Raw genomic sequence first — 20085 nt, 5'->3', positions numbered from 1 at the left:
AGAATGAGTATTTCCACTGTTAAGAATGCAACATGTCAATAGTAAATAGAGCAATGATGAGCTTAATATAAATAATTACATAGCAGCTTTGAATGCAAGTAATTAGTTTGGCATTAATGATAATGTTGCTTGAGATTTCTTTTCAATTTAGAATTAATTAATGATTCTGCGGATTTGCATACTTTTAATTAGTCAGTTTTAATTGTTAGCTATATGCAAATTAATGTGTTATGAATTTTCAAAATTTTTAGAAGGCACATTTAATTCATTCTTAATAAAAGCATTTATAATCTACTTTATGTAGATAAACTAAATTACACTTGGGAGTACAGTTTTTGTAGGTCCTGGCAATCATAGTATTTTCTAGAATGTCATCTAGAGCACAGTTTTTCTATTGGGTCTGAAGTCAAACAGATATGAACTAACTAATATACAGTGTGAATTAATAAACAAGGTGGTATTCTTAAGGCCTTCGAGGTATGTTCTGATCTTATTTATTGTTCTGATCTAAAATGATTTTGCTGATTTCAGGCTATTGCTTTGGATTTTTATTGATGTACTGAAAACATAAAACAGACCACAACAAGACCGCTGGATAACCTTATCCCTAATTTAACTGCTGTCATAAATTGGAGACCTCTTCGCTGTTCTCAATGAATATTGCACATCCTAAAATAATTTAGTGTGCAAGTCAGAACTTGTTGCTATGCGTTATTTTCTAACAATAACAGGGAATTATGATACAAAAAAACATTTACTTCCCCATTCAATAAAGTACTCAAGCATTTGCTTAACTACTGAATTTAATATGGGATCATTTACATGCACAAACACTTGCTGTGGTTAGGACCACACGGCTAAACTGATCAATGCTACAAAAGACAGAAGACAGTATAACACTGAAGACTGGATTCATAATAAACAACACAGGCATTACTGAATTTAAAAGTAGAATCCAAAATTCATAACTAAATTTTGCAGAACAAAGTCTGGTAGAAACCTATTAGCAAACACTCATAGATGTGCTGCAAGTGCAGTCTTTCCTGCAGCACAGACAAACGCTCATAGAGAAGGTAAATGTATTAGCAATATAGTTGTAACAGTATAGCAGTTCAGTAGTGGTTGTAATTTGCCAAGAAATTCTGTGGGACGAATTTCCGCTATATCAGAACAAACACAGACAAATTAAACCAACTACAAAAGTGCACATATAGATGGAACTGACTCAAGCTTGAGACCTTTGAGCTGGCTAAATGCCTCCTAGGCACTGTGAGAAAAAGGGTCATTAGAGGTAACAAAAGGAAAAAATGGTAGTTATTATAATAATTCCTTCTTTCAAAGCAAATGCTAGCTACAAGTGTTTTAAAAGAATTCTGTCTTTTTAAACATCTGTTGCGTAAGGTTTACTGTATCTCTAATACTACAGTTTTATATCAATAAAGAAAGAGAAATACATTCTCCCAGTGATTTCCCATACATTTCATTGCTATCTTGGTGGAATCATGGCCCTATATACAAATTCTTCATGATGGACCCAAATCTAACATATTTATATATGGCTGTTACTAGTTATCTGACAAAGTAAAGGAACAAGCTAGAAAAAAAACACAAAATCCAATTTCATGTGCAGATGTTGACAACTGTATGAAGTACATCTTTTCCAGCAGCATGGTATAACTTGACAACATTAGCAGTATAATGTGGTGTCAGGATTATTTTGTTGTAAAAAGCTATTCAATTATGATTTTATGACATGAAGTGAACATGAAAACCAAAGATTTCTAAACTAGCAAGGGCCATTGTTAAATAGCAGTTTGAGCTCTTTTTCCTTGTAACTGTTTTGCAAGCTACCAGATGGTAAAATAATGTTATGTATTCAGTTTATCTGAATGCATTAGCTGTTCATTTTTGGACAAAATGTTATTGTTAGTCATAGTGCAGGTATTTTAGAAACTGAGCATGTTTCAGTAAAGTTTTCCTACTGTAAAATTCAGGTGTGGTAATACAGAATATGCAAATGGACTGTACTCAGGGGGTTAAAAATAGTAAAAATAATATAGCCATATATTCCCTTACAGTGTGTCAGGGCTTAATGCAGCAGTAACGTTTGACTTCTGGGGTCAGAGAGTTATGCTTGCATCATTTCAAAAGGCAAGCTAAAACCAGGCCATGAACTTCTGCACTTACGTGGTTTGCTCTGCTTCAGCCCAAAGCAGTAGCAAAAATCCTGCTGGCTTTTACAGCGGTGGTGACATTAATTTGTTTTTCCTTGTCTCTAACAATCATAATATTGTTTTGTTTACTCATATACCACAAAGTGGCCTAGTAAAAATTAAATATATGGAGGTAAATTTTAGAGATTTTCTCTTCTGCCTGTATATCAAACAAAAATTGCAAGTATCCATCACATTGCTCCCATAGGAGACATGGATGGTGTAAAGAATATAGTTAGCATAGACAGCTTCTTATAATTCAGTTTCCATAAATAGTTCTGATGGTTCTGCCAGTGAAATTCAATAGCAATGATTTTGCTATGAGGAAAGAGGGTCTCAAGTGTCTCTAAAGCAAATTTATGCATGTAAGTGCTCACAGGAAGTTGTTTCCAAAATTTTTTCCAGCTATGCAAGTAAACATGGAATTTTTCTTCTTTGTCAGGTGTTTGAGTTAGGTGAAGTCCTGAATTTAAAAAATGCATTTTTTTCTTTCCGTTGTCCCCTGGAAACTGTTATCTAGTCTTTTCTTTGATTTAATTCTCTATCAAGTGAAACTAAACTACAGAATCAGAGCAACAATAAACTACATCAGTGTAATACCTTTGTTGTTACTTTATGAAAATTTATTTTCTTACTCTGTTGAGAGTTCAGACCTTATTGTAGGTGATAGCTTTCTGTTGATCTAGACTTACATAGCCTTTCCTTTTTTTTATCCATTCAATACACAAATAGAGGAAGATTGTAACTTGAGAGCTGTCAGGAATATTATTTAACCTCTTCCTGAAACAAGGTGAAAGATCAGTTTTACTATGTGGCATAAGCAATAATACAATCAAAATAAATGCTGCCTTTGGTCTTTAGAAGGAACATACTGCAACAGCATCAGTGGGGTTAGTGTGATGAGTCCAAATGTTTTTAATAGTGTGTTCTGTACTTAGGACCTGTGCTTTTATGCAAGTTTTTTTTTTTTTTTTTAAGCATTTACTCTTCAAGAATAGCTGCCTTCCTAGCAGTCCCTATGTACATCTCAAAGGCATATAGATGGTCACCAAAAGAAGTGAATTAACAAAATTCCTTTCTGGGCTTCATTTTCTCTGTTTAGGACCAAGTGATCCACACCCTCCAACTTGCAGTAGTGACGAGTTCACATGTGCATACGTGCAGCAGTGTTTGCCCCTCACTGCAAAATGTAATGAGGCTGAAGACTGTGCGGATGGAAGTGATGAAATGAACTGTCCCATGAAGATCCCTACCACTGAGTCTCCGGGGTCCTGCAAGCAAACCGAGTTTCTGTGTCCTTCGAAAGGGTGTATCCCATCCCTCCTGAAATGTGATGGTGTGCCTGACTGCTGGCTTCATGAGGATGAAATTGGCTGCCGTAAGTTACTTTCATTGCTATAGTTAAACCCATGCTAACTTACTTCCCTAAAACAGTGTGAAAAATGTGAAAAAAGAGCAATATAAAGAAGTGAAGAGTAGAATTCACTATTCCCTAGTCAAGAATATTATCATCTGTGTTGTATATGATGTGTTATCTGGAGAGAAGCTGTACATCTGCAAATAAATTTGTTTACACATTCTTTTTTCCTAACTACCGGCTGTGACAAATGCTTAGAAAGGTTTGCACTGTATTTCTGTTAATAATTGGAAGCATTTTCACTTTTGCCCATAGACCAGTCAGTTGCATTTTCATTACCTCATATCTGTTTACAGCATGACAGAGTTTTGCAATTCTGTTATTCAGTGACATTCAAGGCAATCTGACTTTTTAAGGATTTTGAAAGCAAGTTTATTCATATAGTAGCAGCAATGTCTGTCTCAACCAGGAGGAAAGGCTCACAAGAAAGACAAAAGGGCAACAGACTTGTCTGTCATAAGGTACCACCATGGAGTTTCAGATGGGCAAAAAACTGTGTGTCTGCCCATTTCAAAATATTTCAGTGCTGGTAGATGAGCTGAAGCCAAATGTTTTGTTATAGGAAGATTTAAATAATTAGGTATGTGGAAAAAATGGTTTTTTTACAAATACAAACATTTTTTCATGAACTTTTCTTTCTGCAGAAGTTTTAATACTTTATTTTTCATCTTCATCAGAACCAAACAAGTATTAAAATATCAGTTTCCTGTGGGCTATATATTCCAGTTTTCAATCATCTGTTTTGTCTGGTTACACATGCAGGCCAGCATACATGCCATTTCTTTTAAAGATTACTATATATAATTAGCATTGACTTTGCAAACTATCTGTGCATGCCTTTCTAGGAACATTGATTTAGAACTGAGCTCTGTGGTTTTGTTGGCAAAAGGTATGTTTTTTAGGATATCTCTCACATTAAATTCTACATATCCCAAAGGCACTGAAATCTCTTCATTAATCTTCATTCACCCATCTCTCCTCCTCAACCCATGCTCTGGGAGAGGGGTCTCTGCTGTATGTGTAGCAGGCATAGCTCCCAACCCCAGACCACAACAGCTAATGTGTCCTCCAAAAACTCCAAGATCTTACAGCCACAAGACTTCCATGAGTATCAGTACTCCTGAGTCAACTGAAATGCTGTTTCATTGCCTTTGATTGCTAAAGCAATGCCGAGGGAACAAGGAGAAATTAAGTCCTGGCCTATTCAAAGAACAAAAATTCTCCATAGTTGTTCCAAAACTAGGAATTCTGAGCAGCATGGAAGCTTATTGAAACCTGTAATCACATTGCTACTCCTAAATTCAGTTTTGACTGCACAAATATATAAGTTTTGACAGTATAAGATAGGAATACAAAAGCACCTACCCATATTTCTTCTCTGAAGAAGATATTGGCTGAGGGGCAAAGCAAAAAGTAAGTGGTTAGTAGTGGTTTGGAAAGGAATCAGAGCAGCTGGTTGCTATTGTGCAAGGGTTCTCTCATTGAAATGTATATGCGATGGGAGCACAGCATTTCATTTTCTCTAGCTTGTCTACTTTTAACCTGTGAAATGTCATGTCAGTTTGTCGGTAGTGGAAAGTCAGAGAGGGAAGAAGGAAATACCTCATTTACAAATTTAGTTTATTGAAATATTTGCATATTCTATGAAATAATCGATTGCTGTGCAAGTACTTCCAGGCTGTGTGTGTACTGTCATTAAAATACAGATTGGCTTTTTTTCCAGATTTTTGGGAGACCTTTTTCTTTCTAAGCAGTTACAAACACAGAGTAGGACAGTTAAGATTTACATAGCAAAGTCATTTTCTGGTGTTGATCAAATTTAAGCAAACAGTAAAATTTTGTTCCACGCTTTCCCATTTAAATCTCTTTTATCAGAGTTTAAGCAATTCTGTATCACTTTAAATTATTTTTCCATGCAACTCATATTTTAAGTACTCAATCCAAAGCTCACTGATGCCAAAACTCCCTTGATTATTCTTCCTGCTGATTTTAGAAGGTTTAAATTTAGGAATTACCAGCTTCTTCCATTTTGTGTGTGCCATGTCCCTTTGCAATATCATTCATTTAAATGTAACAATAGAAAGTCACAAAATGCTCAGCTGGCTTCTGAACTCCAGAATGTATTAAAGAAAATTATCTTCTGGGATGAAGACCAGTTGGCAAAATGTATTCTGCAGAGATTAAGTATAAATCCCAAAAGAAGGCCATGGCAAAGAAAAACAAACATTAGTCAGATATCTAGTACAACCACTATTTCTGCCACAGAAATGCTTTTCTGCATGAGTTAGAGATTTATGCAGACAGAGTATTCTGTAGAGTTCTCTCAATGTTTAGATAGTATAGTACTGTGTTAGTACTGCATTATAGCTATGAATGGGGTGGGTTTTATTACTTGCTGTTTCAACAAGAAGATCTTGGAATTATTTTCCAGTTATAGGTGTTCTACTCAGCTAGTGAGGGCTGGCTCTCCTTGCCAATTTTAGTTAAGGGTACTTTATCTCACCTATTTTATCTAACCCTCAGATCCATTGCTATGAAGGTTCCCCCTGTAAGTGGTATAGAAATCTCAGTACAGTCAGCCTTATCAGGGTAAAAGGAACATACCTAAACCATCCCGGTGATCAATATGTATTAATGGACCGAGAGTAACTAGCAGTTCTTCTGTCTTACTCTCAGGTATGAGTCCAGCAGTCAGCTCAGGACTGGCCAAGGAAAAATGGCTAAATGACACTTTCCTTTCTTACCACAACCTTCACTGCAAGTTAAAGCTCAGGAGCTGGATCTCTGTATTAATGATAACATATATCAGACAAACCATAAGTATGTTATATACACATAGTTTGCAATGTCCTCAGAGTATGTGTGCAGACATAAAAGGCCTAAAGCACATAAGGGAAATTGTTGAGTTCAAAAACATGTTTTATGTCAAATTTCCAGTTTTGTTTCCATTGAAAGTCTGGGCTGAGAGTAATTATGCTCACAGACTATTTGTGTGCAAATGAGCACTTACAAAACTAGTTCAAATATCATTGGGACATCATCCCCCAAATTGCAAAGAGTGTTCAGGATTTGGATCTGATTGCACATAAAATGAGTACAAGATTACTGTTTACTTAGGAAAGTGCAGCAGAGGGCATGGGGTTGTCAGTTACTTTCTGGAAAGCTGACAAGATCACAAGAGAGAGATTGCAGGATATGCTACAAATCTGGATCAGAGAAAGCACCACATGACTGGAATGATGCTGTAAGCTGTATGTTTTTTCACCCCTTTTCTCTTTTCCAGTCTGCCAAAAGCTATTCGGCCAGACTAAGAGAGTTCAAGGGAATGGAGAGTACATAAAGCTAGGGAACTGCTGTATGACAGAACCTATATGACGTGTATAAAAGGAAGAACAGGAAAAAATGTATACCCACATGTGCGAATGACAGTGTGTGGACTCCATTTAGGAGGAGAGAAGTCGCCAACATTATCTAAAAAAACAGTTGAGTTTGAGTGACCAGCTAGGGATATCCTAGCAGACTGATATTCTGAATTTTCTGAAGAAAAAAATTTTAAGTATCTTGATTTGACGACCCCAGAGTTGAGACATTCAGAAACACCTGCATTTTAAAAAAATATTTACCACTGTAAAAGGGAGCTCTTTCATTGAGGCATATGCCGAAAAAGGAGATTGTTGTTGGTCGTGGTGTTGCCTTTAGGCTGCTGTCCCTACCAGCAAATTGACTCTTCAATATCAAGACTTTCCCAGTCAGTTAAAGATATTATACCGTTCTGAGGTAAATACATGTCCAGAACACTATAGTGATTGTTTAAAATCAGCCAAAACTTTTAATTTCTCATAAAGATGAGTTAAAATTGGAAATGCAAATGGGCTTCTCTTTATGTTGCTGGTATTTTTCTACAGATGTTTCTGTAGTCCTTAGTAAATTGTCAGTACATGTGATTAAAAGGTTTGATCCCACAAATCCTTAGTTGCATGAGTTGTTTCATAGTTCTGTAAGAAGAACCAAATTAGCAAGAGTTGGAAGGATCTGACTCCATGGTTGCAGACTAAAATTGAAATTCAGTATTTTATATTTAGCATATTGTTATAGCATGTACAGGCCTGTGATTTAGGTTCTATTTAAGCAGATACATCCTATAGCTGTACAGCCTGGGAGGCCCATAGCAGTGTACACTGGCTCCCAAACCTAGGAAAAATGAAATTTAGATGTGGCATTGGGGTATTTTTAATAGTCTTTAATTCTTTTTCTCTCTCTAAAATTATATTTAACGCCAGTGGAGTCAAAAGAGTTCCCTCTGATTTGCATGAGTGTCATTGTGAGAGAGATCAGCTCATGATACCTTAAACAAAAAGCCTTAGAACATAATAACTTAAGGCAGCATAAGAGAATATTGTGTTAGATAAAATGACAATATGATGTTATATTCTAGAGTAGGATGCAAAGCCATTGGGCACATCCTGTAGATCAGTGATTCAGTAAGGAGTTACCTGGAGGCTTATATGATTCTGTCAGGATTTTCCCCTCATAATTCCTCTGGACAAGCACAGAAAATACAATTGAATGCCTAAGCATGGAAAATGTGTGCAAGTTTAGATCTTTCGATACAATATTTCTCTGCTATTTATACATAACTACCTAGATAGTATTTGTTTTCTTGTAACAAAGGGAAACTAAATTTTTTGTTCTGTGTTAAAAAAATTGATTCTGTCATTTTAACACTAGGTTATTATGCCTGACTCTCTATTGGCTTTCGCTAGGGTTTCGCAAGTTACTATGTCACTTTTATAAGTAAATATACTCTCCTCTACTTCAGAAGTTTAACATGGGAAAATCCAGTTTCTGTAACATCTGTGATCTCTGTTTACTTACCTGTTTATCTACTCAATGGTAAGGTTGTATGCCTGTGAAGATGAAAGTGTGTAGTGGCCACACAGACCTAGGTTTATATACTATACCACAAATCAAGTTATCTGATAGTTTTTTAACAGTGAGTAAAGTAAATATAGCTGACAATAACTGTCATGTTCCTTTTATTTCCAGCCATGAAGGATTGTGCCAATGGTTCCTTGTTATGTGTGTCAACTAATCAATGTATTCCAGTCTCCCAGCGTTGTGATGGTGTTGTAGACTGTGCTGATTTCAGTTCTGATGAATCCAGCTGTTCAGGTACTTAGTTTTACATAAAAATATCATTTGAAAGAGAAAAATATAGTGGTTTATTAATAAGTCTTTAGGCAGTCCTCAAACTAGACTGAAGTTCCTCTGCTAAAGTTTAATCAGATTACATCAAGCATGAATTTGCATCATGAAAGTATCACACAGAAAAATAGTGAAATACAAATGGAAAATAATATAGTTATCATGGCATGTGCATAAGGGATGTTTCTTAAGATATACCTGCATTGTTTGAAAAAAAAAAAGCCTCTGTGATGGAATACTCACACCCCATGTTGATTTTAGCTATGACAGTAACCCACTTTAGTGAATTCTGAGATTACTGGGATTTTTTTAAAGTATGATGTAAATCTTCCATTTTTAGAACATGTTTTTATTTATAGAATATAATTGTAAAATATATTTCATAAAATTTAGTATGTACTATAATTTATTAGAACATGTTAAGTGTTTATTCACAAAACAACTAGAAGGCTAGGGTTTACCTTCACTTCTTAGTGTGAGGTACCCACTGGTCTCTCTGGGAGCAAAACTTGACCCAAAGTGTTGTGTTCATTATATATGCTTGTTGTACATGTGTTTCTTTTATCTGAGAGAAGCAATGATACTTTAACACCCCAAATTAATGATTTTACAATTCAGAATGAATACATGCTTGGTAAATTTTATTTGTAAGAAATATTTTAAATGAAAAGGAATAGAATCAGAAAGTAGTTCAAGGTAGAAATATGTAGAATGTAAACCAGTAGACTTGTTTGATGGTATATTACAGACCTTCCATTATTTTTTTCAGATAGTAGAGCTTTTAAGTAATATGCTTTTCATTCTTTCTTCTTAGAACTGCAGGTGTTCACACTGAATAGCACAATATTTACGTGCCTCAGCAAACAGTTTTATATGGTATATACACCAAAGTTACAAAATGAAACCTAATTTATTTTACTACTTTTAATCCTATTATGCATAAATATCACATGAAAATTTAGAAGAATATTCACTGCTCCTCTGCGATTACACATTGCTGTAATATTTGGGGGCAAAAAATGAAAGTAAAACCTTACGGTCATTCAGTCTAATAGAAAAAGGTATTTGTATTTGTCATGTGCAAAAAGTGTGTCTCGACTCAGGGAATTTTGCTTATTTTAATTTATGCCAGTTAAAGTAAAATTTAATTACTGATTCAGGTATTGAGAAATAAGAAGCCATAAAGAATTAAACAGGGGAACACCTTTTCCCTGCTTTCCCCAGGCTCAGCTGCAGTCCAACACCTCTCCTCCCTATTCCTTGTCTCCAGGTCCCTTGCTGTTGCTGCATGTTGCGGTCAGGCCCTCCCAACCCTTTGGGTGAGGGGACAGGCAGCGCAGGGCGTTAGGGTCAGTGCCTCCTGGTCTATTTTTGTCACTCCTTGCTTCTTACTCTTTTCTTCCATTGCTTCTTGCTTCTTACTCCTTACTCATTTTCCTCTGCCCCAGCATTGGTCCTTGACCTGCCGCAGTCTCCTGGGGGATGTCCCTGCTCTTCCATGGGTCCTCCACGGGCTGCAGTCCCTGAGGGGTGTCCCTGCTCCACTGTTGGTCCACCATGGGCGGCAGTCTCCCCAGAGGCATACCTCCTCCAGCATGGAGTACCTCCTTCCAAGAGTGCACCTCCAGCTGCGTCCCCAGCAGTGCCCCCTTCTACTTGCTTTCTCCATATACATCTCTTGATGTATCCACCTTTATGTCTCCTCTCACATGTATCCTTTCACATCCCCTCCCATGCCCCCTCACACCTACTACCTACCCCTTCTTAAATAGGTTTGAGCAGAGGCACCGTGTGCACCTGGTTGAAGTTTTGGCATGAGGGCTGTTTCCTTGCCTTTCAGAGCCAGCTGGAACAGCTGTGACCAGCACAAGGGGCTTCATGGCCTCCTCCCACACAGCTCACCCCTGCAGCCCTGCTACCCAAACCCTTCCAGTTATGACAATACCGTATTTTTAACAGTTATTTTCTTCCTACAAAAGACTGGGGAGATTCATTTTTGATTTTGAGTATTTCTTGCTGTGTTGCTGCTTTGAACTAAATCTGATAATGTGGAAATGCATGTAAAGGGATCAAAGGTTTATAATCTATATGGCTGACATCTCCCTTTTCTTAAACATCATACTCAAAAAGAGTAATTGACTGATTTCTCATGTGTTTATGAGCTTATAATTCTGATCATTACAATTCTGGGCATTGTTAATTAGAAGATCACACAGGAGTAAACAATTGTTCTTTTGTCACCTCTGTATTTAAACTATTAATAAAAATACTAGATTTAGGCAGTAATATATATGCTAGATCAATCCTTTTGAATCCTTTCTTGTTTTATATGTCCATATGTTCACTGTTTGAAAATCCAGTAAGTGATAAAAGCTCCATTTCTGGAGTCAAACAAAATTCTGACTTCAGAAAAATGGAAACATGTTCAAGTGAAGCACCAGGACTCCTTTATGCTTAAGAGTAGTCCATTGACTTTAATGTATTTATAACTTGACAGTTGCATCACCAAGTCAAGGCCTAAAGTTAGAGTTTTCAAGTGCTAAGTGCCCAAAATGACAGGTGTGAATATTCAGCATTTTTGAAAGTCAGGCAATGACAAATCTAATAATGGGGGGAAAAAGCTTAATCATATTTTTACCTTTATGTTTCTAGATTGTCCTGAAGAATACTGCAAAAACGGTGGAACCTGTGTCATCAGAGATGCTGTTCCTTTATGCCAGTAAGGTTCATTGGGGGCTGATTTGTGGTTTGAAGTTGGGGAAAGGGGCTGCTGGCAGAACTGTTTTGTTACCCACAGACTGAAATGACATTCAATTGAAATGCACTTTGAAAAGTTTCTGTGTGTTTACCCTATTTTAATTTACAGCTGCTGAGTAAACAGTGCTTTGAGAAGAATACTATTTATCAAATAGAACTTTTTGTGATGTTCATCCATCACTACATGGGTCAGCCTGTTTGCCTGACATCTTAAGTTTTCTTTGTTTCACATGAACATATGTCATGTCAACATTTAAAAACACGCTATATTATGAAAAACGATGCTTTATATGCAGCAGGCATTGTGTACCTCAGACAAGATTTAAAACAGGCCCCATTACCATCTTTGCCTGAACTTAAGATATATCTCTGTTATAATTTTTCCATATATTTGGGGAAAGGGAGACTGATTTTCCAAACAAAAGATTAAACATTTGCTGTCACTTTTTTTCTGGCAGTGCTCTATGCTAAAACACAAATAAGGAATATACTTCTGATGTGGAATGTAAGAGTCATTAAAAGGTGTCTCAAGATATTTGAAGGATTTGATTTATAAAACATATCACTGTTTCCCCAGGAAATGACAGGAAACTTTTTTGAAGTTCAAAGAAAACAATGTTGTATTCTATCATGTTTTTGTCCTTCATGTCCTTCTATGGATCTTGCCACAGAGTTTCCCAACTTACTAAAGAAGAGATTGTTTTATCAGAGTATCTATTTTAGTCATGACCAGATGTTAAGTCTTGTGTCCTAATCTCTAGGAAACTCAAATTAGTAAGCCTGCACACAGAATTTCAAGGGGCTTATCATTACTGCCTGAAGAAATGTGATAAATAACATATCAGCAAATGCAGGCACTTTTGTATTTGAGTAGTTTGCTTTAGCTCTCAGAAAACACTGTTAATTAATTGTAGATTTCCCCAAAAATCTCCTCTGTTGGAACAGAGAATGGCCTCTGCAAGAAGCTTGCAATTTCCTTAAGATGACCATTTAAAAACTGATGGAACATAGAGCAAAAGGAGACTAAAAGCTTAGGGAAATGTTTCGGGTGACATGGAATGGATAGTCAGCAGGAAGTAAAGGAATTAGGAATAGCTAGAGCTGACAGTTGATAGATTAAATCATTGTTACAGATTAAATCATTCATCAACACAAAAATTCTTTCAGAGGCAAGAAACTGGGGGAGTGATTGAGATTTTAGGGATACAAGAGAATTATGCAAACTGAAGATGTGTCTGATCTTGCAAATGAAAGGAAACCAATTAGCAAGTGGTTCTTCATCCACATAAATAAGATGGAAGCAGAGGAAGTTGCAGTACTGAGAAGACAGATTAAGGACAATAAATATGGTATTAAGGATAATATAATAAATCATTTAAAATATTTTATAATCATTTAATAATACAGACTAAGGATAATACAATGAATAATTCTTTTAGCATTCAATAAGGAATATGATATGAATTTTGGCGCAATGCACAGGTGCCTGGAGTGAAGGCATAGAAATGAAAATGACCTAACTAATGGGAAAACATAATTTCAAGAGCTGTATGTGCTTGTGTCAAGGGAATAAGTGATCTCTGTTCAAGAATACTAGAAAAATAGTGCATGTTGCAATGATGAAAGGCTTTTTGAAAGCTCTACTGCTTTCTCCAGGGATACGACTGGAGAATAGCAAATGGAGAAGAAAAGGAGTTGGCAGATCAGCAGTCTGATATCAGTAACATTCGAGGCTTTATAACATTTTGAAGGAATTAAGCATACATATAATAATGGGCAGGTTAGCCATTTCTAAGATAAGCTTCTGCGTGATATTTGAAAATCCCATGTCAGTATCATGAAAAGAAGGAAAAGATCAAAAATATTCCTTAAACACAAAAAATGTAGAAGTGTCCCAGTTTTCATTTGTGAGGAAAAAAAAAAAAAAACCTAGAAATTATTGTGGAAGAAACACTAGCTTTTTATCTGTTTATTCTCAGTTCTAAGCTTATATTTCCTTAAAAAGGGGATGATATTTAGGCAAAGATATCTCCTTCTCTTGGGAGCAACTGCTCTTCTAGATTGCGGGTTAGGTCAGGAGAAAAAGAAGCACAAGTAAGGATGCCTGTGACAGCAAGGAAACCGTGAAAAGAGCAGAGTGTGGATACTGCCCTGTCTCTGAAATGCCAGAAAAGGAGAATCTTCCTAGCTACTCAGAGGTAACTGTGTGGAGATTACAGTGACCCTAAAAGTCACTAAGCTGGGCTGAAGTGGATAGCATCTACTCTTCAGTGACACAGTGGGGAAGGGCTAGTTTTGTCAATATATCCTTTTATTTCTATTTGTCTTACACAACCAATTCCAGTCTTTACTTGAGATGTTAGTGTTCCAGTTTCTGTTAAATAAAATATGACTCTGGAGTTTAAAGCCCTTTGGGCCTTCTCTAAGAAACTCAATTTAAGGGAAAAAAGTCTAGGCAGATCTCAATAGGCTGATTCAAGGTTTCATCACATTCCTATAAAATCAGAAATCATATCTCATCTTACCTTAATTTGAGATATATTGATAGAAGAGAATGCAGTGTCACAAAAGCATTTTTACTGGTGATGAGAGACGTTTTTTTCCTGTGCTTTTAGTGCAATCTGGTTGAAATAGTTAACTGTATATACTCCTCCAGCTTGTTTGATAAGTTAGCATTAAAACATACTGAATTTGTAGTTGCTTAGGCAAAAAACCCGACTATTTAAAGATGTTGAAAATTGATTGTAGATTTTATACATTTAGTACTTCTTCTCAAATTTGAGTGATGCTTTATATTTTTGTATGTACACACTATTGCTGCTTAGTTATGCATTTATATGTGCATGGTTAGGAAGTCAGCCTGACTTTCTTTCGGTAGTACATAACTAAGAGGGTTCAGGAGCTCTGGGAAGGTGGGCTCCTCAATGGAGATACCAGTAGATAAGGTGGAAGAGATAATAGTGGATACAAGTCTAGATCAGGTTGCAACATGTGTTGGACCAGATAAGAGAGTTGGTATACTGGGGGAGGAGGGTCATTTCTGTTCACATTAGTGAAAACAGCTTTTCTTAGCTGATACATAATGAATGTGTTAACTTTAACAAGAGGTCACATTTGAAAATGTGACTATTGATACGATGACAGATGTCTTGTTGGTTGTCCTGTTGATTTTTTTTGTCCCCAGCAAGAGTTTGCAATGAAATGCCTAGCAATGGTTCTTCAGGGACGATGTTTAGCTTACTATTTGAATGAAACCCAGCTTGCTGGCTCTCCTGATCCTCACTAGTATTTGAATTCTGAGTTAGGCCTGAGAGCCATTTGCATTTGCTTCTCTTATTTGGCTGGGAGAGTACTTGGGGAACGTACCAAATATGTTTGTTCTGTTCTCACTGTTTGCTGGGTATACAAGTTGGCTACACTTTGGTCTCAAATGCTACAGCCAGTCTTCTTTCACAAAATGTGGCTCCTGTTTGACCTGACTGAGATCTCTTCTGTAGCGGCAATCAGTTGAGATCTTTTCTGTAGTGGCAATCAGTTACCATGGCTCTATGTACAAATTGTGATAATTTGAGCAATAATAGCCAAAATTTTTGCATACTCAATGGTCTGATTTCCAAATTATTCCTGTTATTGTATGTGTACTTTCCCCAATTGTTTGTCTGATTTGTTTCAAAAGACGAGACCACAGATTTTTGGAAACTTAGGAAAGGGGTATTGATGACAACAAGCATCTTGGGAAATGTGTGTTTGTCAGTCTCTGAAATGGAAGGGTGAGGTTTCAAAGATGTACTAGTGCTGAAATAAAATGTGAAAACACAATGATGTTTCTTACCTGCTTGGTAATACATGATTTTAACTCTAATACCGGCCGGACAAGGTTATTACATGACATTCACATTTAAGTTGTACCACAGCTCACATATAATAAACTCATCATAGTACTTATCTTTCATTTTATTTCATACAGATGTTTCCTAGTATACCAAAATTAAGAGGAGTTACACTGACTAATACAAAGGAGTGTAAAAGATGGACTTTTATTAATGCCTGAACCCTGAAGGTCTATCGTTAAGCGGAAAATGTAATTACATTCACTACCCTGTAGTTAAACAATCACATTAGAAATTAGAAATAAATCTTCATTAAATATAGTTTTTCAATTACATTAAATATATACCCTCTAACCAAGTGAGCTGTGGAGACTGGAATTTCAAGTAATCTTTATAGATAGATAGTTAATTAAGGTAATCTTTGTAGCTGTGTATCTAAATGCTGATTTGGCCCATAGTATAGGAATTGAATTATTTTGTTTGTTTGTTTTGCTTGATGAAAGTAAAAAAGATGACCTTCCCTTTTATGTTTTAAGGAAGAATTGATTTTACAGGGTTATAACTGATTCAGAAGAGAGGTTTTTTGCTTATTCTCCTTAGAAAAGCTACAGGCTATTCAGTTCCCTATTTTTTCTCTTCTCTTCTTCTCATTTTTAAAAGGAACTCTCTATTATAATCAAAAATGGTCTGTTTTAATGTGCAAATGAAGTGTTTTATCCCCAACGGCACAACAACAAACAGTATTTCACAAAAACAAAAAAAAAAGGTTACTTTTTAATAATGGAGACATTTTCTCTGAATCTGATTTTTGTCTTCAGAATGCTAACTTCTACTGCTTGCACCATATTTTTGAGGAAAAACCCTGAAATCTTGCATACAACTTTAAACAATGTCATAGTAGACTTGCTTGATGCCTTTTCCAGTCAAGTTTTATATACGTGCAAGGATGGAAATCCCACATGCTCTCTGGGCAATGTCTTCCAGTGAGGAATGTGTGGTTTTTTCTGAATGTGTTTGTATTTAGATGTGTTCTTACATCTACTGTCTTACTGGATTTTAGAGGAAATGATGGTGGGGGTTTCCTTTAAAAGGTAAAAGTGTAAAAGATTGTAAAAGGTAAAAGATTGTTTAAATATAACACAGTATGCCATGAAAAAGGAGTGATAACAGTATTCCCATCTAAGAAAAAAATGCTTGGAAAGATGTAGCCCATGATTTGGTTGAAAAGCAAAGCCTAGAGAGTGACAAGACAGACACATCTAATTCATATGGAAAAAAAAAAGTTTGCAAGGGGACAGTGTGGCAGTTCCCACTTCAGCTGTTTGTCCTGCTGCTCTCAAAGATTCCCCCCTCAGCTGCACCACGGACTGCTGGTGCAACAGTAGCTGCTGAGTCGCTACACATTATAACCTGGTGGAGCAAGGCAAATTGATACTGCTTTCACTTTTTCCTAGGAATTTTCTTTTAGATTTGATTAGCAGGTAAGTTGAGAATGCTGTATAGAGGCTATATCTGTACCCAAGAAAGTGGTCGCCATGCAAAAGCAGTTGTAGATAAAGAGGAAGAATGGAACAAGGATGTAACCATGAATGGAAAAGAAAGCTCTGATGAGTAGTCAAAAAGATAAGATATTGACATTGAAAAGGTATGTTAGCTTTGGTTTCTGGGGAACGAAGACAAAAGCTTATACTAATATGGAGACATATATGCAAACATGCATAGGGAGCATAAAGGAAGTTGTTTCATATCTTTCTATTACCTCAATACCTATCTGAAAAGTGATGCTGAGGCAAATACAGTAACCAGTTGAGTTTGCTTGAGTTGGGTAAATTTTGCAGTGGGAAGACTGGCAAAATATTTCAATTCTCCAGAATAAATGAGACACAGCCAGCTGTAAATGAAAATACACATTGTTGATTGAAATGCACGTCTAATGATTTGCTCCCAGAAAACTCTCCTGAAGGTTCTGTTCAGAAATAAGTTTACTTCATATCTTATTTTCTGTTTTCTCTTTATCCTTTCTTATTAAGAAAAAAAAAATCATGAAATCAGGATTCTTGTTCCTCATGGAATAATCCTATTGCTTTTTGGCTCCTCATGTTTCTAGCATCATGGTCTTTTCCAAAACAGGCAACTATGATGTCACAGACAAAAAACATGAGATGAGAACATTAAGTATCAGAGGAAATTGAACTCTTGAGGACCAACGCTTTGATTCCATTTGATAAAAAAACACTAATCAGAGCTACATAAGAACAGCACAAGTATACGCAACCTAAACAGAATTGGTTCCCAATGAAATTTCATACATGCTTTTGAAGTTGGAGTCCTTGTTTATAAAATGTTTGAATAATGAAAAATCGTTTTCTCTAGAGTTTTAATTTAAAAATAAATGTCATGTTCACACCTTTTGTGTTTGCTTTTGGCAGTCATATGAAATAATCAGTCGAACTCAACTAGATGCTTGTGGAATTTTAATCTTATCTATTCAAATATTAATAATTAATCATTTTTTTTGTTCTTTCTCCTTGCATTAGGATGACAACTAGCATAGAAGAATATATATATAATCCAGATATAATGCCCTTGCTTTAGGGTCTAAAATATTTCTAAAATCTGTAAATTGTCTCTCAGTGTTCCCTGCACCAGCCCTGGAGTTATATTATTAATACCCTGTTCAAACTGCATATTTGATTCAACAGGCTGGGTCATTGTATTGGGGTGTTTTGTTTTCCTGTTGAATCTGGCTGTGGCATTTAGGTGCACTCAGATGTTGACTCCCTGTCTATCTTCAGGTTATCCAAAAACTCTTGCAGACTGCCACTGTGGAGAACTGGAATACTGATTTCCCTGCAGATTGTCTTGTGCTTCACTGTCACCTGCATGAATTTTTGGGTTTTTTGTTTTTCCCTAAACACTGGAGATTAGAAAGTATAACAGTGATTTGAAATTCTCCCTATCATGCTGTATATGCCTTTTCTGTGTACATCAGCACTTCCTCTCTTATATATGCTGAGTATGAAAAGTCTCCCTGTGGAGCATCTTCATCTCTCCCAGAATTATAATCCAGGTATAGTGTCTGTCTCTAAAGACAAAATATTACATACCAAAATTTGTCGTGTACTGATTATAGAAGGTAGGACACTGCCAGCCAAAAAAATAAACCGTTTTGCCAGAACCCTGAGGAAGTAGAGAGTTAAGTAGCCACACAGAGCTCTACCTGGGAAAGGGACTGTGTGTTTTCAGGCAGCCCCTTTGTTCCCAGAACTGGCGCAATGTGACAAAAACATAGATTACTAAGTCTCATGCATTTGCTCTTGTTGTAATAGTAGCTCTGTTTTGTAATAGTTGGACTGAAACAGCTTTTTATTTTGCTACTGATCACCTACTCACAGGACTTTCAGCAATCATTTTGTAACATAAACTGAAAAAATATTGTAAATTTTTTCACTGAATTTTCTTATTAGAATTCAAGGAAATACTGATCCTTTGGCAAAAAACATGCCAAGTTTGTTTGACGAATTTTGTACTTTTAGTATTTTCCCCACTTTTACTCATACTGAATGGCTTAAAAGAAAATACAATTGCCAAAAAGAGTTTTATTGAATGGGAACCTTTCCATGAAAGGTGAGAACACATCAAGCAAATCATCAAGTTCTTCTTTAAAAATGTGTATACTAGTTATCTTTTCTATTTAGAAGCAGTTACTTTGACCTTTGCTTTCTTTTTTCTGTTTGCAGATAATAGTATAATCCTGAGGTCAGCTAAGACCTCAACACACTGGACCCAGCTGCTTCATACATCCTGTAACCCCGAGAGGTGAAAAAAGCAGAGGAAAAAATGTTTCTTTCTGCCAAACCTAACAAAATGCATAGGGAAGTCTGGGAGAGAAATAAACCAGTGAGGCAGTGGCACCCTTTGAAGTTCCCCCGTGAATGGTCTGAATCAGCTGATTGCTGGATCAAATGATTTCAGAAAGAATCTGGGGTTTTTTTGCAGTTTTGCAGTATTCTCTATTCCAAACCTAAATTTAAGTTGCCTTGATATCCCTGTTAAATTTTGACTGCTCCTTAATGAAGGCAGGTGTTTTATTTCCTTAAACAAACACAAGTGCACAGACCTAAAGTTTCTTTCTGGTCATGTTTTTGAGAAATCTGTAGCACCTGATTCAGTGTAAATCAAAGCTAACTTTCTCACTTAACTCTTTGGTTTTTCTCTTTTTGTATGGAAAACTGAAGCTCAGATTCTCTGTAAAAAAGAAAATGAGCGAAGTAGTTTATAATCTTTATCTGTAATACACTGAGATGAAATACTATTACTCTGAAAAACTGAAAAAGATTCTCTTGACTGACCCATTGCCAGAGTTGGAATAGCAGTTATAAGGGACAGACATAGTCAGCTGTAGTCCATCAGTCATTCTGCATAGCTAATTGTGACCTACATGTTTTCATATTCTTGTCCTTATTGCGCTAAGAGGAGAGGTTTTTGCTTGTGTAGAAAAGAAGCAAGGAATTTCCTGCACAATTTCTAAGTCAAAGAGACTAATGAAAGTTATATACAACCTTTTCTTACAAGATTTTGAAGTTGAGAGGAACTCCTAGCTTTGGGAATAAAAGTAACAGTATGTGGTAAATGTTTCCTTTTAAATGGTGATGTAGTATAT

At 36.1% G+C, this 20085-nt stretch overlaps 1 protein-coding gene across 3 annotated transcripts in view; it reads left to right on the top strand.

Annotated features, from left to right (window-relative positions):
• Window positions 1-20085, top strand: part of MALRD1 (MAM and LDL receptor class A domain containing 1) — a 286556-nt gene that overhangs the window by 225046 nt on the left and 41425 nt on the right. For all 3 annotated transcript variants that reach the window (XR_010387580.1, XM_064505959.1, XM_064505958.1), the window contains exons 34-36: window positions 3316-3591; window positions 8677-8802; window positions 11488-11554. Coding sequence is in view for 2 of the 3 variants with exons in the window: in XM_064505959.1 (XP_064362029.1) it covers window positions 3316-3591; window positions 8677-8802; window positions 11488-11554 (469 nt within the window). In the remaining variant the exon portion in view is untranslated. The remainder of the gene's footprint in view (window positions 1-3315; window positions 3592-8676; window positions 8803-11487; window positions 11555-20085) is intronic.

The sequence above is a fragment of the Dromaius novaehollandiae genome, chromosome 2 (genome assembly GCF_036370855.1).
Source record: "Dromaius novaehollandiae isolate bDroNov1 chromosome 2, bDroNov1.hap1, whole genome shotgun sequence".
NCBI lineage: Eukaryota > Metazoa > Chordata > Aves > Casuariiformes > Dromaiidae > Dromaius > Dromaius novaehollandiae.
Note: the sequence above shows the minus strand (reverse complement) of the source record. Positions and strands in the feature narration are given on the sequence as shown.